Genomic DNA, 21,794 nt, shown 5'->3' with positions numbered 1-21,794 from the left:
TGAAGCATCTAATCATTCTATGCACATCTTTGATTCTGTGCACTGAATGCAGCAGAAGATGTGTAAGAAAAGATAGTGAGACTTTAATTGGACAGTAACAAATATACACAGGAGGAGCAATTTGAAGTTACATAGCTTTCAACCTGGAGTTGCTTCATATCTTAGAATATTAGATTGTGAAACTTTTTTTATGAAAAAAGTTAATGAAAGTCAGTGGAGTTAGAGGAATCTCCCAAATATTTCAAAATAACAATTGAATTGTGTAACACTTGAAATTCCACTATGAATTAAGGAGCTTACAGTTGTCTGGCACAAGACCTGCAGGACTTAGTTATGGCTATAACCAGTATTGTCCATCATTGTTTACATGGATTAGTGGCTGAAAGGCTGAGAAGTGAATTGTTGTCCTGCTCACCCTCTGCAGGTGTGGGTTCAGTCTGACTCACAGCTTTTGCCTTTGCTTGCATCGTTCTTGCGTTGCTCCAGCCCTTGCCTTCTGGCCTTTCCAGAAGACACAGTACCTGTTTAATGAGCCTTCGGTCTGACTCAGCTCCTCAGCTCTTACCTCGTGGGACTGGATCAATCTCATTACAGACAGAGCTGGTGTGAAATTATGTAACAAGGATCTAAACACAAAATTGGTGGTTTTAGTAATTTTCAGTGGCCAGATATGAGTTCTTCAGTTCTTGCTCTAAATAATCCAAGTTTCTACAATCATTCAGCAACAGACTTTTTTATGAACTTTATCTTAGAACTATTACATGTATTTTTGATAAACATTTAAAAAATAACACAGCCTCAAGCAGATACCAAGAAATAATAAAAACTATAAAGTACCAAACCTATGATTTTCTGTTAAATAATCTTGAGAAGTCTTCTTACTGATACTGCTGGTCATAACAGAGAGTACTAGATCAGGACAGTTTCAGAAGTCAGTTTTTAATACTGTTGCACTTGATTTGATTTTTAGAGAATTTTTTTAAATGTTACATTCTTTAAAACTGCATGAGTGAATATTCAAAATGGCTCTTTATTTTTTTTTTTTCTTAGGTGGAAAAGAAGTAACAAACAAGGAGGAATTGAAAGGCATTCAATGGGCATCATGGACCTGTGTTTCTGGCCTTGAAGTTAATGGAATCTGGCCCAAATATTCTGATATAAATGATATAAATTCTGTGGATGCAAATTTTATTGGTCAAGTTATGGTTACAGCTGATGATTATGGAATAGTAAAGCTCTTTCGATACCCATGTCTAAGAAAAGGTAGTGCTTTTTAAATTAAATTGTATGCATATTTTTAAATTGTGACCATTCAAGAAAAATGTATTAGAAGACTGGAAAATTAAATGGTTTTTAATACCACTTTTTTCCAAAAGAGTTAAAAAATGGGGGAATATCAGTCTTTAAAAACAACACCCAAAGCATTTCTTTAAGTACATAAAGCTTGAAGACATATCCTAGGACCTACCCATGCAGTTGTAGCCAGCATTAAACATGAATGGAGTCTAGAATGAAGCTCTTCAAACAGCTCTGAAACAATGAAGCCTTTCTGTTATAAAAGGATTATTTATAATGGAGTGTTGTTAGGACCTTAATTTCAGTAACTCATCCAATGATTGTTTTGTAGTTACGTAGCCATGAACACATTAACTGGATGTAACTGTACTACTGCTACCAGTTCTACTGCTAAACGTGGCAGGAGATAAGTTTCTAGAAGTTCTCAGCACTGAGATGTACATTGGGGACCTGTGCTACAAGCATGTATATGGGGGTGTTTTCACAGACCTAAATATACATGAACTAAATAATGGTATTTTTTCAAAGTAAAAGTAATAATTGTCAAAATGTTAGTTTGTAAAAAATAAAATAAAATTAATACAGTGAAATTTTAAAAATCTCTGGCACACCTCATACAGCATTATCATAGGTCTTCTGTCCTTATGTTTAAGTTGATTAAGTTATTATATTTTGGAACCTAAACTTAAAAATGTATCTTATACACAGATTAAAATCTGTGAAAACTGCAAAAAGTTGTTGCTATTGATTAAAATACCAGTAGCAATTAGAATATCTTTATTAAACACTACTTTTTCTATGGGTTCCTTAATATGATTTTCTGAGGTGCTTCTGGAACATTTATTTCATATTGAGAGGGATTTTTATTCTTTTTCTAGGGGCAAAGTTTAAAAAATATCTTGGTCACTCTGCTCACGTGACAAACGTCAGATGGTCGCACGATCACCAGTGGGTTGTTTCCATTGGCGGAGCTGATCATTCTGTCTTTCAGTGGAAGTTTGTTCCCGACCGCAAGTTGAAGGACACTCTTCATATAGCACCCCAAGGTAAGTAACTAACTCAAAAACCACTCACAAAAGGGTGGAAGGCAGGAAGTCTAGAAAAGAAGTAAAAGTCTTTGGTGCCGGTATTGAAATAAATATTCAAAATTGTAAGTTTGCACAATTACAACAGTTGTTGTTCTTTAGTTTAATTTAATGTGCCTGAAGCACCTGGCAGAGTTGTCTAATACTTGCCAGTACCCTTTTGTCCTGGTTTGGCATTAATTGATCTTGGGTGAAGATGAAAATAATCTGTGCATTGGCATTTGACCAACAGCCAAACAATCACACCTGTGTGTTCAGGCTAGAAAGGGTATGAAAAACTCCTCACTGCTGTGCTTCCTTTGTGAAGGAAGATGTTAAAAGTTCAAATCATAGATACTAATGTCTGAATTCTGTATATATTGCCCTTTACTAAACTGACAACAACCAGATGCTCAGGTGTCACTGGAAAAATATGGTTTTATACCAATTTGTTTAAAATTTTGAAGTATTTAGATGGTAATTGAAGTATTGTAACTGATTTTTTTTGTTTGTTTGTTTTTAAAGCAGAATATAGATGTTTAATATTTGGGAAAAAATGAAGATCATGTTTCCACTAGTGACTAATTAAACAATTATTCTCATGAGTTTCCTAAAATCAAAGCAGTTAACTGAGTGCCTCCATTGGAAATTCCTAAAGGAATTTAGACAATCCTTTGGGGAAATGAGAACATAGAATTACAATAAAATAGGCTGTTTCACCATTTAATTGCTCAGATCAGATGAATATGTATCAGTGTGGATCCAGCAAACAGGTAAATAAATACAAATGCAGTGCTGAACTTGTCAGTGACAAATGCAGAAGGAAACAATAATAATTTTCCTACATGTCAAACTTTACATGACTACCCTTTTTCTCTGCAGTCACAAAAAATTTTGCCTCTTCTTTCCCATCTATAATTTTTTCACTCCCCCTAACTTACTTGAAGAATTTCTACTTGCATCGGTGTCTCACTTTAACATAAGTTTTGCTTTGGACCATTTGTTAATTTTGTGCAAGTGTTAGTTTCTGCTTTGTACTGATTATTTCATTATCTTTTTTTTTTGCCTTTCCTCCTAACATTAGAGATGATGAAATATTATTATTTAATAAAAACTAACTCACTCCAACACCCAAAATTATCATATTTATGGCTTATTTTTTATGCAGCAGCAAAATTGTTCCTGTCAATTATTAACAGTTTATGTTGTAGTTAACATAAGCATTGATTATCAAATCAGAAACTTTAAGCAGTTAGTTTAAACTTTCTGGCTGGTAATTGAGGTTTTTTATTTTTTATTTCTGTTTTCTTGGTGATAGAGAGTCTGGTTGATTCTAATAGTGATGAATCAGATTCAGATCAGTCTGATGTTCCAGAGCTGGACTCTGAAATTGAACAAGAGACACAGATCACCTATCGTCGACAGGTAAAGATTTTAGTTTTAATGGCAGTTGGGAGCTTCCTAGGGTTTAAGTTGGTCATTTATGAGGACTGTTGAAATCTCAGAATTGGGGAGACTGCATGAGAACTTACCAAATCCTTTAGAATTTTTGTTACTTGATGCTTTCAGAAGGATTCAAGGTTATTAAAATATAATTATTAATTAATAATTACAAGTAAGATGTTAATATTAATATTAACGGAGAAAAATTATTACATGCAATCCTAGAATGCAATTTAAAACCAAGTTGCACTATATAGTCACCAGCAATAGGTCTAGGAGGGTTTTTTCAGTTATGTCAGAATACCATTTTCATGAGTGATAACAGCAGCTGAATTCTCAGAAACATGTTTTTCTGATGAGTTTTCTAAATTTTAAGTGTGCTTTTTCTTAAAGGTTTACAAAGAAGATCTACCTCAACTTAAAGAGCAATGCAAAGAAAAAAGAAAAAGTGCAGCTTCTAAGAGACGTGAGCGAGCTCCAGGGAACAGTATAAGACTACATTTTGTTCATGGGTATGCAAACTAGGATTCTTTAAAATATAGAAGCAGACTATTTGACTTTGTGTTTATAATTCAATAATCTGATTAAAGGCTTTTATATCTGTTGCTTTATGATTTGCTATTTTATTTATATCTGTAGAAATAAATTTACACTAAATAAATAGAAAGCTTTGATGCCAGCATACTAATTCTACATGTGAATTCTGAAGTGAATTTGCACTCAGACTTTAGCTGGTACTTATTGCTTGAATACAGGTGACTAAAAAAAGTATTCAGTAATCTCACCCATACTTTTCAGTAGTTCTCTTTGATGTATGATTTTGATACCTAGAACAAAAACTCCGTCATTGAAGATGACTGGGTTCTGGACAAAGTGGTGTTTCTAGCAGTAATTTATTAAAATAATAGTAAAAAAAATTATAAACTGTTTGTACCTAGTCTGAAACAACTTACATATTCCTCTCTTAGTTTAGGAATTAAATGTAATTCTTAATAGGTCTTGTGATTTTGTTAAAAATTAATTTATTCTCTTTGGTGCTAATTTGAGTAGCTCATTTGAGAATGACATTTGGATGCATCCTGAAATCTTACGATTTCATCATTAGGATTAGTAGTTTCCCATAATTCTTCATAAGTGAAGAATTTTTATCAGAAACAAGTTGTGGTGTTTTAAAGCAAACTGGTACTAGATGTTACTGCATTAGAATAATGATCAGAAATATGAATTCTCTTGATATAAAGCAAAACCAAAGCCTTTACTCAAGTAAGATGTTGCAAGTCAAGTTTTCCTTTCAAAAGATACCTCTTTGCAGGAATACAGCTTATTTTTTCTAAATGCAGGGAGAAGTTACTGATACTGTCTGTCTTTATAATGGCACTTAAACAATTTTAGTAGGACTCCACATGGAATGCTTAATAGATTAATTGGCTAAGAATAGTTAATATTCAAATCAGCAATTTTGTCTGCAGAAGACATGCAGTCTAGTGCATGCAGAGTAGTAGCTTTGGAAATAATGACAACTGGGAAGCTTGGTACAGAGTTGGGGTTTTTTATTTCTCTTTTTGGTGCTCCAGAATTCAGAATTGAGGATTTTTATATCTGTATAGAAAATGCATTAAGGTGGGTAGCTGCTGTATGTAGTCTTTAAGATTTGGTCTAAGACTAAAACCAAATGATCCTGAAGAAGATGTAGCACAAGCAAGGGCCCTGGATCTTTGGTATTATTGTTATTTCCTTCACAACAGAAGTGAAGCTTGACCAGAATATCCAGGAATGACCAGAAGTAGAATGTCCTGTTGAGTTCTGTCTGGTTACCCAATGGGCATCAAGAAAACTAATGAAGAATCCATGCTGAACAACAGATTTTTCTCAATGTCCAGGCTGTTAACTTTAAAGTGACCCACATCCAAGTGAGTAATAGGCATATTCTCTGATTCAGGAAGTCTGCTTTGCTTCATCTTTCTCTAGCTGCAATGGAAATGTCTTGGATGTTTCTTGAGAATGTAAGAAGTGGCGCTTTTTTTAATTAGGGGAATCAGCAGCTCTTTTCCTTTTCTTTGTTTTTGAGCTTGTTGGTCTTGTGTTTTGAATTTGTCAACTGCCTTGAAAGACAAATTTTTAAAAATTTCTTGATAACCTGTATGTAATATCTTAAACCTCTGGTTACTTCCTGATTTGGAAGGGAATAAAATTCAGAGTATGTGAGCCAGCTTCTGACTAACACGGATATAGAAAGAACTTCTGTTAAGAGGTTTAAGTGTGTCTTTCTCTAAGAGATCTGGCGCAGTTATGATCAGAAACAGGATGTTAAATTGGTGTACAAATTTGGCCTCTTTTTGACTATTCCTGTATTTTAATTCCGCCATGTCTTTGGCAGGGTGGTGGTTCAGAAACATGAACTACTCAGATGAACCTTTTTCTTTGACTCAATGCTTATTATGGCTTCTTTTTGCTGGCAGGAAATAAGGATGCACATGTAATACTCATGCCCCGTATTCTCTCAGAGCTCTGTTGCTAATTTCACACAAATGATTTCTTGTATTTTTGAATATTCATAGAATTATAGAATGATTTTTCAATATTCAAAGTGTTTAAGTACAATCTAGTTTGAGTTTTAGGGTATCCACTGAATTAACCTTGCTGTAAGATGAAATTTGGTAGCAGTTTCAAGACGATATGGGAATGCTTTGAAAGTTGAGCCTTATAACACCTTGCATGGATTCCTACAACTACCTACAAATACTATCTGAAGGGAATAGCCTATGAGTGGGTTCTCTTGAGAAAACTACTTCTATGCAGAATATATTTTAAAAAAATATAAGGCTGCACATTTGTACTAAAGAGTCTGTTCTTAGTCATATCAGTTTTGACATTTGGTTCTTCTAAAGACTTTTAGGGGAGGGTTGGTCTACACATGGAAACTTCCTCCATATACTTTGAAGAGTAACATGCAAATTTTGAAACTCTTACAGCATTAGACCAGCTATGGACATTGACTCTTTTCCCAGAGAGGACAGTACGTGTGAAGTTGCCTGTTAGTTGGATATAAATGCATACCTTGCAAATGTGGGTAGGATTCAGCTTCACATTACAGAAGTCACAGTGATATGCCCAAAAGGAGATGGTTTTATGTGTATGTCTTAATTTCCATCACAGTCATTGGATAGCCAGTTGGTAGCCAGTGGAGCATAAGGAGTGATTTGGCTCAGGTACAATAAAATGCTGATGGCTGACCAGCTGAGCAGTCCTGCAGGTTCAACTTATTGCATTGACAACACTGTTGATTAAAATGTAGGAGTTAATGTACCTAACAAACATGTGAACACGTATGTTTACATGTCTTAACCTCAAACTGAATGCAGCCCCAGCTATTCATGATTTTGGCAAATTTTTTTCCCTATGTAGCACTGAGGAAGCTACATCTTCTGACAGTTACTGTCATATTAACTTGAATCAATCCTGGATAATAACTATGGCAGAATGCAGTCTTATTTTTATTGTGCTTGCTATATATTATCCTGTAACTACAGTACAGAAATTGCTTTCATTATCATTTAATTTATAGTTGCTAATCAAGATGCCTTGTAAATTTCTTTGGTTTGTTTTCTGCACGTGAATAAATTATTTCTCTTAATGCTTTTTCAGAGGTTAGCTAGTAATCTCAGTTCTAAATTGGTTTAATAAAACAGAGATGGAAGTATTTTGGAACTGTGTAGAATATTCTTAGGGAATGATCTTCCACATTGAAATATGCTCATTTTCATTGCTGTTTAACCAAGGCCCATCAGTTTCCCTCTGGTGAAAAGTCCCTGTATTGTCAAGGAGTTTACTAACTGGCACGTAGGAAGGACACCAAATGTGTTTAATTGGGTGACAGAGAGTCTTCATTGATGCTGCTTGATATTTTGGCAAAATATGGTGTATTTTAATTGTAAATAATTGATTGTACTAATTTTTGTAGTAACTAGAAGAAATTAAGTAAAATTAACTTCTATCACAAGAAGTGATGAGTAATGAGAACTATTTTCCTGCATCCTAGATACAATTTGGGTATTTTGAGTAGTCCTGTGCTACATGGCATTAAAGTATCAGTTTCACTATGTTTAATTTAGGGTATATAGGCAATTTTTATGATGAGGTGGGAATATTCTGAGTTTCTGGGTTGAATGTTGGAAGACCTGAAACCCTTTTTCATGGGTTCTTCATGCCTTTTACTTTTATAGGTGACTGCTAAGCTTGCAAGAAATCGCTCAATGTCCAGTATTTCTTTCAGCATGTATATTTCCATAGATGTTGTTTTTTTGTTGTTGGTTTTTTTTTTTTTAGTATTCTCCTTTAGGGTGCATATTTGGTCTTTATTTTTTTAAAACTACTCCGTGCTCGCAAAGGAAATCCAGTATGTTTAGCAGAGCACAGTGCAGAGTGAAGCACAGGAAAATGATGTCTGAGGAACAATAGGTTCAGGTACCTTCTTTAGCTCTGTGCCTGCCTTTATAATCCCTGCCCCTCACCAACTGTTGTCATGTACTTAAAATGGTGATGTTACATACTGTCATAGGTTATTTTTGTTTTCTTTCTTCACAGTTACTGTAGGCCACTGTGTATCCTGTTCCTTAAAAGCCTAGGGCCTGTACATCTAAGAAAACTACAAGCAGACAGCACTTTGGGTTAGGCAGAAATCAGCTTCAGAACATCTGCACATGCTGCTGCAGGGGAAGGTGGTTAGTGAAGGATGTGGGTGGAGGGAGAGCAAAGCAGGACTCAAGAGCCTGCACCTGTATTGTGAGTCTAAGTTATTGTCCACTTTGAGAAGAGCAGGGAGCAGACATACCTGAGCCTCAGATGAAATGGGAAGAGAGATTCTGCTAGAGACATTGAAGTAACTCAGGAGACACTGAAAAATTGCTGAACTAGGACCAAGTCTGAAGTTAAGAATACCAATCTAAACAGTGAGTTGAAGGGAGTCTTATTTAAAGGCTTTATTTCTGTGCTATCACAGTTTCTGCTGGTTTAAGAAGTTCACTTCTCTTTTTTTTTTTTCTTTTATCTAATGAGACCCAGCTTTGGACTTCAGAGTGTGGCAGACAGTACAAAGCTGGGAGGAGGGGCTGGCAGACCTGATGGCTGTGCTGCCATCTGGAGGGACCTGGACAGGTTAGAGAACTGGGCAGGGAGGAATTTCATGATCTTCCAAAAGTTTGAGATCCAAGTTCATGAAAAACAATATTCTTCTGGGGGGCAGTGGACTTGGACTATTGGCTGGTCTGTTTAAAAACTTTGTGTGACAATAATTTTTCTCTAATCGCATACAATGACACAAGTACCATTCATTGTGTGTAAATTAGGTGAGCCAACAGAAATACACTGTATTCAAATCTGCTCCAAGTTTGTGCTCTGTTGTTTTCCAGTAAAGCAGAGATCTAGTGTTAATGAACATGGATCCATGGGTTTTGGAATATTCATTAAAATTGGTCATCTGCCTTACAGATTCATTACTTCCCCAGTGCAATTGGTTGTGCTGAGTACACAGGGAAAGATGTATATAACTTCATGATCTTAGTCACACCTAGGAAGAAATGAGTGTAATGAGATAGTGCATACAGACCTCAGCTGGGAATTGGCCTACTCATGCCAGTTCCTGTACCACTAAGAAGGCAGACAGGTTTTCCTTCAAAAAAAGAAACTGTTCTAGAAAAAAATTATGCATTTGTTTTCTGTTATCAAGTTTCCAGAAACTATCATGTTTTGCTGCCTTATTTTTGAGCAGTAGGAAATAGACAAAAGTAATACTTTGAACATTTTCTACTTCACTTAACTACATGTTGCATGCCCAACTTCTCCATGTGGTCTGAAAAAATTACTAGCTATTATTTTCTCTTCTAAACTAGTTGTGGAAAATAAAAATTAGGTGCCACTTTTAAACTAGTGCTTGTAGTACTGATGTCTGAGTAGTAAAATAGATTGATAAATTGGTGTTCTTTTAAGAACGGGAAAGCATATTCATAATTTTAAAGCACCAAAACAGTAATTGGTAAGTAATGTGAGTTTTACACGCATAAAATTCATCCAGCACAATAGTACCTCAGTTTCAGCATATATGTTTACGACTTTGGTGAACAAACCTTTTTTGTTTAATTAGTTACAGAGGTTACGACTGTCGAAGCAATCTCTTTTACACGCAGACGGGTGAAATCGTATACCATGTGGCAGCAGTGGGAGTGGTGTACAACCGGCAGCAGAACACACAGCGCTTCTATCTGGGTCATGATGATGACATTCTTTGCCTTGCTATTCATCCCTTAAAGGACTATGTGGCAACAGGCCAGGTAGGGTTCATGTTTATCTACAATAACAATCTGAAGTTGTTACTACTTTAGACGGCCTTGGAGGTCTTGGGGGAAAAGCATCCAGTGTACATTTATTCAGGTGAAGGATTGCATTTCTGTTGTAGATGGAATCATGGTAAAAACCTGATGTGGAAGTGTTTTTTACAGTTATTTATATTATGGCAAGATTCCATATTTTTTCTGAACCTCATTTAAAACTTAGACTAGATTAATATTTTTTATTCAGCATTATGTTGCAGCTTCTTGATAACAGGTGGAGAAAATGTGCAGATTTTTTCATATCTTGTTTGTGAGGTTAGCTACACTAGCATTGCATTCATTTACTATTTTGTAGTATGAGGTGAGCTGTTGTTATAGTCTGGCATTCCATTTTAAAGCATTATATTTTTCATTATCACCTATACACAAACTGTGGACTGTTCGTGCATGCAACAAAGGGATGTATGTTGCTCGAGTTCATTCATACTAATAATAGTTAATTTTATCTTTATCCAGACAGTTATTTTATGTAAATTATTTTCACTCATGTTTTCAAACAAGTCATCCAGTAAATAGTTATATACTAGGACTTGAAGGTTTAAGCTCATGTTTCGGGGTTTTTTATTTCTGCTTATCATTTTTATCATTCCTGCCCTTGTTATTGTATAATAAATTGGGAAATATGTGAACTGAATTTTTAAATAGAAATAAACTACTGTTTATTATGCTCTTGGTTTCTATAGAAATGTTGAAATTAATGTAACTCTGTAGGTCAGTTAAGAAATCAGCCCGAAATATAAGAACTGAGTTCATTTAATTTTGGAGTAGTAAAGCTATGAATAAAAATGTCCCTGAATTTACAATAACTTATGCTATCAGCAGAAAGATACACTTCATTATATACTGTTTTATATGTATGTTGTATAGGTAATGCAGTAATCAAATTCTTCATGCCACCCTGGTTCAGATATTCCTGAAAGTTTTGAAAAGCTTTACAAATATCTCAAGTTTGTGACAAAACCAGAAATAGATCCTACTTTTTCTGAGCCTTAAATGCAAGAGAGTTTTGTTCTAGTTTTGCAATCTTTTTATTTGTGCACTGAGGTGCTAAACCCTTGGAATAGCAAATAATCTTTTTAAGTGCTGAATAGTAATGCTTTTGTACATAGCTGAAAAGAATAAGCTATATTGCATTTCTTACCAGGTTAGTTACCTACATTAGTGTATTCTAGTGGAAATTATTCCACAGTTATCAGTGTATTAGAATCTGCCTTATAATGACACTAGAAAGCAGCAGAAGTCACCTTGATTTCTGAAACATAGAGAAGCTGACATACTAGCGATAAAAATAACCTTTTATTTTTAGACAGGGAATGATTGATGAAAAATTGATGGAATAAATATGCTACAGTGCAATCAATGAAGGGCTTTTTCCCCCTCTCCCCCCCTGCCAGGAGGACTTCAGTTAATTGTGATTACTGTGCCTAAATCAGCTGGGAAGTCATATTTGGGAAGCAGCAAAAAGAATAATGTTAATCTAGCCAGACAGCTGTAATACTAGGAAAATTCTATCAGTGTATTTTCTTTTCAAACAGTTTTTGAAGTATTCTTAATGCTTTTTAAACAACTATTTAAAATAACTGTGTAAAATCTAACTTGTGTTTAAAACAACTGTGTAAAATAACTGAGAAATTTAAAAAGAAAAGGCTATGAATGTGTATACTTTCAGGTTGGTCGTGATTCCTCAATACACATTTGGGATACAGAAACAATAAAGCCACTCTCAGTATTAAAGGGCTATCACCAGTATGGTGTTTGTGCTGTTGATTTTTCAGGTAATAAGTATTTATTTATTTATTTACACTTTTCCTTTTCTGTGTGAAAGTACAAAATAATCAGTTCTAGTGAGAAACTGGGGATTCCTTTACAATGAAAATTTTGCATTGAAAATATTCCCCAGCCTTCAATGTCAAATGAGAGCCACTGTTTTAAAATGAACCTTCGTTAGAAGGACCTCCTTTGGAATCTTGCACACAGGAAATGCAAGAACAGGTTCTGTCCTGTTTGACAGCTGAGTGAGCACTTCAGAATCTCTTTTGGTTATATGAGACAGGTGCACAGATCTGGAGTGTTGTGTCTGCTTTTGCAAATGTGTAAGAAGAGTTTTGAGAAAATTCATCAGGTGTGCAGCTTTTTCTTTTTTAAATGAAATCCTGAAGGCCATGTGGGTTGCACATTGATACATTCAGGATTTCCACTCAGGGGATTGTTCTGGTCAGAAACACAGGCTCTCTCTCCACCTTAAACTAACATAATCAGTTAAATCCCTTGCGATTTTTACACCCCCTACACTGAATTCTTGTACCAATATTAAATTTCCTCTCCTCCGCTAGCTTCTTGTAATACTTTAATTTTTTGGATTTACTGGATAAGATCTCTGAACTCACAGTGAAGATGTGTGATCACCAAGATGAATGGTTTGTGGCCTGTGATGCTTCTTACTTTTGTTTCTCCTTTTTCAAGATATGAATCTCATTTCTCAAATTCTGGCATGGATATATAGCAATTCCTAAAATGGATACATGTCAGAAAGTCACTGATCTTGAGTGAGCACAAACAGCTTGTTTATTGAAGGTTAATGTGGATTATGTGTCAAAACTTTTCCAAGACTTCATAGTACTACTAAGCTTAAGGGCATTTCACGAATTTCATTGTATGGCTTTCCCATTCAGAAATGAACAGAGATTTTCAGAGTGAACATAAAGTTTTCACAAGAACAGCCTGTGGTGAATGTTGTTGTGCAACTATGCCAGCAGCTAATTGAACAAGGGATTTAATATGAACAGAGAGCCTCTAAGTTCAAATTTGAGACAGGATAATTTAAAGTCCTACACTTCATCCAAGTTTAAAAGCAAATGGATGATAAAATATGCCTCTAAAAAACATCATAAGCTTATTTACTTGTTTGTACATTCTTGTTATATTATTTGTGAAGTTATAATTTTTTTAATATTGTTTCTTATTATTGTAACATAGTTATCTATCTACTCTCTTAAAAATAAATTTATTATTCTAGCGGATGGGAAACGATTGGCTTCTGTTGGAATAGATGACAATCACACTATTGTACTCTGGGACTGGAAGAAAGGAGAAAAGCTTTCAGCAGTAAGGTAGGAATTTAACTCTTTCAAAATCTGTACCTAGATTTACTATCAAATAAAAGGAAAATATATTCATTAAAGAATAAGAGTCCTCTAATTAATTAGCAGTTTCTATTGCATAAGTGATGCAGGCAATAACTTTTATGTCATGTTTAAAACTTCCTGTGGAAGAAGTAAATAAAGGTCTGATAGTCAACAAGAACTACTACAGTGACTGCTCAGCTGGGGAAGAGAGGTGGAATAGAAGACCTTGCTGTGTTCTGAAATAGCTCCTTTAAAACTCTGTGCACTTCTGTTTGCCCTCTTAAAGATGGTGACATTCAGATCTTAAAGATCGTGTGTTCACATCTTTTTCTTCAGAGGTCATACCTTTCTTGGGATAGGAATTTGCAGTTGTTATGCAGAGTTCCTTTTTCTTCAGGGTTCTTTCCTTTTCCTTCCTGAGTCCTGACCAGTCTAATCTAACTCTGAAGTCAGCTCTGCTTTGAACAGGAAATTGGACTAAGTAACAGGCAAAGGTTAAATATTTCGGAAGTTTCTTTGTGTCTTCACAGATTATTTAATATATGTTTATTAAATAGTTTTAATCTACAATATAGAATACTATTTCTAATTTTAAGTAATGTTATTTAAACCTTTGACTTTTTTTTTTCCTAAAGATCTGTTGCTTAAAATTGAGCAGTAGTGTGGGTAGGTTTTGTCCCATTCTGTCTGGATTCAGTGATTATACTCTAAACAATGTTCTAGGTAGATTTTAAAAATATTTATTACTCTCTGCAGTACAATTAAAAAAGTTTCAGCTTCCCTTTCATCCATTAAGTCATTATTGCTCTTTAATTTCATTTACTCTCATTTTATTTTTAAATACATATTGAATTTCTTATCAACTGAAGAATAAAAATTCTGGGTCGATGATGTAGATGAAGAAGGATACTCCCTTCCCAGTTACTTGTCAAAAGCTTGGCTTCTCTGAAGACATTTGTCTGCCTTTCACCTAATTTTTTTCCTTTTGTTTTGTTTCTCCCACCCACACAAAGGATGGGAAGAGATGAATTCTGATCAAAAAAATTGATCAGAATTTTTGAGAGCAGCATCTGCATTTTGAAGATGGCTTTGAGTTTGGAAAGAAACTGTTTCATGCTTTCAGCCACTGGTTCATCAAGTAGTCTGAAAGGACAGAAAAACAAAGATTATTCCCACTTTTGAACAGGGAACAAAAACTGGGCACTCTTCTGCATTTTAAGTAAAGAAAAACAACCTGTAAACATTGCCTTGCATAGACAGCAAACATAGTTGAAAGCTGTTGTTCAAACTGTAGGACTGAAGTAGAGAATTAGTTTTATGAAAACATATTAAGAAATATAAAACACAAGAGGTTTTAATGTTTTTAGAACCAACTGTAATTTCCATCAAAGATTTAATAGCAGCATAATTTTTTTTTTAACAAACCAGAAAAATCAACTAAATGGTGAATGACAAGGGCAGTTTGTTTTCAAAATAAGCAAATTTAAAATAAGATTTGTAACTTTACTCCTTTAAGTGTCATTATGAGCTGTCAAAGATCTAAATGCCATATACCCAAACTAAATGCAAATATATATTCTTTGGGAAAGAAAATGCCTCCTTGTGCCTCTTTGAAGTAACATCATTACTCACCTGCCTTGGAAACTGAAGGGTAATGAAAATAGAACAGCACTCAATATTTTGCTTCTTTAGCTTCTTACTTCCTCACTATAAACTCTAAGTAATGATTTGAAAGCAAATATTAGCAGTATAGAGCAGGTATACATAAAAATAAAATCAAGAAAACCCTCCCAAATCTATTAAAAATAATAATAGTTATATTTTATTTAAATTATTTTGCTTTGCATTTCAGGGGAAGCAAAGATAAGATTTTTGTTGTTAAGATTAATCCTTACATGCCTGATAAACTGATTACAGTTGGAATTAAACACATGAAATTCTGGCGGAGAGCAGGTAAGAACACTTCAGAATCAGAGCATTTTCTGTTACTGACAGTATAACTATTGCATTTCTTGCAACAATATGAAGTTCAGATCCTGAAGGACTTGTGTTATACCACATAAAGGTTCCCTGTTTTGTTTCATACTGTTGTAATGATATAAATCTGTCTTTCTAGCCAGAAGTTACCATGTGCTATAGCTGCCAAATGATTTTAGATATATAAATTTTATAATTGTTTTATATCTAACATTTCTATTATCCACAGGCTACTATAAGTAAACCTCTAAAATAAAGTTAGAAATCCTCTCACTGAACATCATGAAAAGAGTAGGATGTGAAGATCTAAACTTTATTTTTCTTTCTGGACAATTCATTAGTAGTTTCTATAAACTGTGTGTGGCAGATGTTAATTTTCTTGTTTAGATGCAAGTTTACAAATACATTTTGTCTATATAAGTCCATATAAGTATATGTGCATATTCAAATACAGATTCAAGTAGTAAGTTAAAAGTAAGACTGAGTCTTCTGGGTTTTTCTTTTTTAATTTTTTGGTTTAGTTATTGTTTTTTGTTTTTTGTTGGGGTTTTTTTTGTTCAGTTGAGTTTTTTTGTGGGTTTTGGGGGTGGTTTTTTTTTTTTTTTGTTTAGTTTTTTTTATTGTAGTGAAAGGTGGCAAATAATAAAATATATTTTGTGAGATCTCTTCTCAAGCTTATTTTTTTGGGGGAGCATGGGTGGGCTAAAATAAAAGGACTTTTTGCTCTGGTTATGGTAATATAGTTCTATATTCCAAGCAGATATCTAATGACTTGTTTTTGGTCTGAACCAGGAGGAGGACTAATTGGGAGAAAGGGCTGCATAGGTGCATTGGGAAGAACTGACACAATGATGTGTGCAGTGTATGGCTGGACAGAAGAGATGGCGTTCTCTGGAACCTCCACGGGGGATGTGTGTATTTGGAGAGATGTGTTTCTCATAAAAACTGTCAAAGCACATGATGGTCCTGTGTTCAGCATGCACGCATTGGAAAAAGTAAATAAACTGCTCATTGCTTTTTTTATGTCTGGACGAAAAAGTCTATGATAAAGCTAAACTTTTCTCAGACTCAGGAAATCCATCCATCATTATTTTCATTAAAGAAAAGCCTTGTGTGGTCCAAACTCAAAACAGTGTTTTATACCTTAGTGCAAAATAGTGTTTATGTGGTCTCTTATTCTAGTTATGTAGCATGCTGTTTCTCAATCCCTTGTGGTCAGTGACATCTTTTTCAGTAATTTTCATAACCTCTTACTAAAGAAATAACAGTAACTGATTTAAGCATCAGAAAGTTCAATGGAATATGCGAGCTTGTGAGAGAGGACGAAGACCACACTTATACTATTTTGTGCTGTAATTACTGTCTACCCATAAACAAATTCATTCAGTAGATCATTAAGTACTTTCTCCAGGTTCTTGGCTTCTTTTTAGCCCAGGAAAGCCTTAAGCATATGCTTAAATATGGATGAGTGTTCCAGTTAGATTATTTGTGTCTTTAAAGTTTTGTATATGTTGGTTTTGCTAGGTTAGACCAAGTCACTCCACCTCCCAATATCTGCATTTCAGAAAAGTAGTGGTGGACAACACGTGTTATTCATACTGCAAGAGCTGAGTGCTCTGAAGGATAGAACTAATGATTTCAGTATTAGCCATACCTGTTGCTTCTTTAAATACCTGCATATAATTTTTAAAGACAGAATGGCACAAATGTTCATATATTTGAAAAATAAAAGCACTAATCAAATTTCTGCAGTACTAAGTCTGGTTTTGAGTAATGGGAAGAAATGCCAAAGGGATATGGAGGCTAAATATCAAGGAAAACACTATAGTATGTTGGTTATCTTATTTTTCTAGAATGGTGGAAGCATCCAGGTTAGAACTTCTAAATCCAGCCTGTGTACATGCACTGTACAGAACTGTGCTGCCTTCATGGGAGGAGAAATCATTCATTTTGTTGCTCCTGTTCTTTTCATCTCTAACATCTGTAGCTCTGTGCATTACACTGTTGTATTATAGTCCATTTTCAGTATTGGCAGAAATCACTGAAAAATTAAGGAAACATAATAATCAATTATAACTAGTGATTTTTATTTCTTTCCCCCCAGGGATTTGTCACTGGAGGAAAGGATGGAGTAGTAGCTCTGTGGGATGATACCTTTGAACGCTGTCTCAAAACCTATGCCATCAAAAGGGCTGCTCTGGCTCCCGGATCCAAAGGTAACACAGACTTTATGCTATGTTTTGTTCTATTTTTAAAGTACTTTCTTTCAAATCTTTTGAAAATTGCTTTCCACAGTAAGAGAGAATCCACATCTGACATAATGAATACTAAAATATATTTTTTTAAGCTTTATTGATTCTAAATAAGAAATTTTTCTATTGGTACAGGAGTCGTGTGTTGTAGGGTCTGTTTGCACATTTGGTGGGTGCAGGTCATAACATTTAGTTTACAATTAGCCTAAATTAATTGATCTAGCTGTTCTTATCATCCAGGTGTTTTCTTGCTTTGTTTTGTTTTTATTCAAGTGGCAAGCAACAAGTCTATTATATTTCTGGTCATGAAATCTCTTACCTGATCTTTCGGAGAAAGAAAGGAATTCAGAACTGTGGTTAGTTTTGTAAGGTATTTGTAGTTAATTTTCTGTAAATGCATATCTCTTTTGAAGTAATTAAAGAACATTTTCATTCCTATTTTTACCTGTTTATACCACTTGTTCTTGATCTTAATGCTAATTTATTGTTCCCTGTATTTTCATCCTGGATAGCTTTTTCTCTTCCATCCCCTTTCCTTAAAATTATGTTTGCTGTGTCCTACAGTACACAATATGATTTTCAATCATGATGAATGTAAATACTCATTAATGAAAACATTGTACTCCAGAGTGTCTCATTCTCATAGCTTGTTTACAAAAAGCTAGAATTGGAGGTACCGTAATTGGTAGCAATTGGTGTTATGGTTGATACTTCACGGGCACAGTCAGGCTGATTAAACTTCTTCATGCACTGCTAAATCCTCCCAAATGAATCCAGACATGTTGCTTCATGCAGGAATGTTTTCACTGTTTATTACTGAGTAGATTTTTCTACAGTGAGAATATCATGTGCATAAGCGTGAAGAATCCTCTTTAAGGCATACTTGAGAATCCTATCTTCTAACATTTTAATGTTCTAGGTCTTCTCTTAGAAGATAATCCTTCTATACGTGCCATATCGTTAGGACATGGTCATATTCTAGTGGGCACAAAGAATGGTGAAATACTGGAGGTAGATAAAAGTGGACCAATAACTCTGCTGGTTCAGGTAGGTGTTAAATATCAGTCAAATATGTCATACCACAAAAATTATTTTATTTTTCAAGTAAAGACTTGTGCGATAAGAAGCACTTTAACTACTAATGAATCACTTTTAGTTAGACTAGACCATTATGACTCCTTAATGAGCAAGACAGAACATAGAATTTCATTACTAGTTTGTTCAATGAGTTCATCCTTCCAAACAGACCAAGATCACAGATCTGTTTTGAAAAAATAAGAAAAGCGTATGAAATAGTGGGTCCTCCTCCAAATTCCTTATTAACTTCTCCTGAGTACTAATTACTCTTATTTTTAAAAGTTGTCTCCTTGGCATTTGTTTTGAGAATTTACTTGTAATTATGTAAAAAAGTTTTGCCATACCAAACTGCATTTTTTTAAGCTTGACTACAAAACAGATTTTCACATTGCATCAACATAGTATTTTCTTTCATAGTTAAGTAAAAATCTCTGGATTCTCTCCTTTCTGAGTGGCCAGTGCAGTACATGTAGAACTGTATTTGTTAGAAGAAAATATTAGAACCTAAGGTAAAGAAAAAACCTAGTTCATAGAATAGTTTGGGTTGGAAGGGACCTTTAAAGGTCATCTCGTCCAAACCCCCTGCAGTAATCAAGAACATCTTCAAACAGATCACACTATTCAGAGCTCCATCCAATCTGACCTTGGATGTTTCTGGGAATGGGGCATCTGCAACATCTCTGGGCAAGATCTCCCAGTGTTTTACTGCCCTTGTCATACAAAATTTCTTTCTTCTATCTAGTCTGAATCTACCCTCTTTTACCTTAAACCCAATACCCTTGTCCTGTCACTACAAGCCTTACTAAAAAACGTCCCCCTATTCCTCATAAGCCCCCTTTAAGTACTGAGAGGCTGCAACAAGGCCTCCCTGAAGCCTTCTCTTCTCCAGACTGAGCACCCCCTCCTCTCTCAGCCTGACTTCTTAGGACAGATGTACCAGCCTTTCTGTGGCCCTCTTCTGGACCCATTCCAACAGGTCCACGTTCTCCTGTGCTGAGGACTCCAGCGACAGACACAGTACTGGAGTCTGACCAGAGGGGAATAGAGGGGCAGAATCACCTCCCTTGACCTGCTGGTTATGTTTCTTTTGATGCAGCCCAGGATGCAGTTTGCTTTCTGGGTTGCAAGTGCACGTTGCCAGTTTGTTGTCCACCAAAACCTCCAAGTTCTCTTCAGGGCTGCTCTACGTCTGTTCTCTGCCCAGCCTGTGTTTGTGCTTGGGATTGCCCTGACCCACATGCAGGACCTTACACTTGTTGAGCTTCATTGCATGGTTCCACCTGCTAGGCCTGTCCAGGTCCCTCTGGACAGATCCCCTCCCTCCCTCCCTGCAGGGAGTTGAGCACACTGCTCGGTGTAGTGTCACCTGCCAACATGCTGAGGGTGCCCTCAGTCCCACTGTCCTTGCCAATGACATACATGTGTGTGAGGATCATTTTGCAGAAGTTTTCCGTAGAACAAATTATTATAATTTTGCACGAGTAGCACAGTGAATTTTTTCAGGCATTCTGTGTTTTTATTCAGATATTAATTATCTTCTAAATAATGCATGTTCTTTTTTTTTTTTTTTTTTTACTTTCTTAAATGTATTGTTTCATATTTCATTTTAAAATAAAATTTGATTAATTGTGTTTTTTCAGGGTCACATGGAGGGGGAAGTTTGGGGTCTAGCTACTCATCCTCATTTACCTATTTGTGCCACTGTAAGTGATGACAAAACCTTAAGAATATGGGATTTATCTCCCAGCCATTGTATGTTAGCTGTTCGCAAATTGAAAAAGGGTAAGATGCTTAGTATGAAAAAATATTTACTGATGCAATTGACATTTACAAGCATTATGAATCTTTTGAAAGCAGGACTTGAAAGCAGAATAAATTACTTTCTTTGCTCAAATTATTTTATCAATGCTATGTTCATGAGTTATGTAGCCCTTAAGGAAATTAATCTGTACAAAAAATTGCATAGTACTGTTCTGAAGATTATTTGTAATTGTAAGTCAGTGAATTTATAATAAAAATTAAATAATAAAATTTAAATTTAAGTCAGTGAATTAATAATAAAAGTTGAGTCAATTACGTAAATGCTATGTTGCTTATAATATTACAAGGCTTTTTTGAGACTTTGTATCTAGAAATTTTTAGAAGAAATCTTAGAAGAAATGTTGACATTTTCTTCTTTGTGAGTGCTTGAAGGATCCAGAATGTCAAGGAAAGAGAAGTCATAAAATTTTTACTTATTGTTTAGGATATAATTAAATCTATTTTGACAAATGGAAAATCTGTTTTAAGTGACATCAAATAAGGTGATTTGTTAAGGATTAGATGAGACTGGCCCTGACAAGCTCCTAATGCTGTATATGCTTTGCTAGATAAAGGAATACAGTAGGCTTTATCTGTTTGGCATTCAGCAATGCAGTTTGATTCAAACATAATGGGAAGCTTAATTGAAGATGATCTAGACTGACAAAGTAAATGTAGATGCTCACACAAGCAGGGATTAAACAAGAAAGTTCCTAGCTGGTGAACTCTGCTCAAGTCCTAAAGCTGATATTTCTTAATATTTTTAAGAGTATTTTTGCTGAAAATCTTCTCTGATGACTATTTGCTGATGAGACACATTTTGAGATGCTTTGGCAATTTGGCAACTTTAAAAGTTCCTGTGTACTGTCCAGAAAAAATGGATACTTCTGCAAACTGGGTAACGGAATTGAAATAATATTAATGATAAAGGGCAAGACCCAGTGACTGTAAGAAGAATGTCTGTGTAGGTCAGGAGTAACTTATTGAGCAGAAGGCTCAGGATGTTGATGAGTGCAGGGTGACAATTACATGTGATAGTGAGGTATTTTTCCCAAGACATATAGCAGTGTTTATGTAAATTACAAGACAAAAATCAGGATATTTTTGGCGTGCTTTTCCCATCTGTGTTCAGCTGAATGCAATTAAACTAAAAGTTGGAAATGGAGAAAGGAACTACAGGATAATGAATGCAAAGTCTTGTGGTGAAGCCATCTAAGTAAAGGATTGTTGTCTGCAAGTTAATCAGAGGAACAAATAGTAGGGGAAAATATTTATATTAAGAGAAAGGTCTGGCACGAAAATAAAACTATGTAAGTTGACCATATATAAATTTAAATTGGGAACTATACTGTTTTTCAAAGAACACTTGGCATG

The 21,794-nt window shown here is 34.9% G+C and overlaps 1 protein-coding gene across 1 annotated transcript in view; it reads left to right on the top strand.

Annotated features, from left to right (window-relative positions):
- The window catches only part of EML5 (EMAP like 5), a 109,007-nt gene that overhangs the window by 44,246 nt on the left and 42,967 nt on the right, over nt 1-21,794 (top strand). The window contains exons 10-21 of the mRNA XM_005520204.3: nt 1,051-1,263; nt 2,175-2,342; nt 3,679-3,785; nt 4,197-4,315; nt 9,943-10,129; nt 11,859-11,964; nt 13,206-13,299; nt 15,167-15,267; nt 16,084-16,286; nt 17,396-17,507; nt 18,463-18,590; nt 20,261-20,402. Coding sequence (XP_005520261.1) covers nt 1,051-1,263; nt 2,175-2,342; nt 3,679-3,785; nt 4,197-4,315; nt 9,943-10,129; nt 11,859-11,964; nt 13,206-13,299; nt 15,167-15,267; nt 16,084-16,286; nt 17,396-17,507; nt 18,463-18,590; nt 20,261-20,402 — 1,680 coding nt within the window. The remainder of the gene's footprint in view (nt 1-1,050; nt 1,264-2,174; nt 2,343-3,678; nt 3,786-4,196; nt 4,316-9,942; nt 10,130-11,858; nt 11,965-13,205; nt 13,300-15,166; nt 15,268-16,083; nt 16,287-17,395; nt 17,508-18,462; nt 18,591-20,260; nt 20,403-21,794) is intronic.

Source organism: Pseudopodoces humilis, chromosome 7, assembly GCF_049639895.1.
Source record: "Pseudopodoces humilis isolate 2021_Gansu_Grassland_sample_001 chromosome 7, ASM4963989v1, whole genome shotgun sequence".
NCBI lineage: Eukaryota > Metazoa > Chordata > Aves > Passeriformes > Paridae > Pseudopodoces > Pseudopodoces humilis.
The sequence above is the reverse complement of the archived record's forward strand: the minus strand, read 5'-3'. Positions and strand labels throughout refer to the sequence as shown.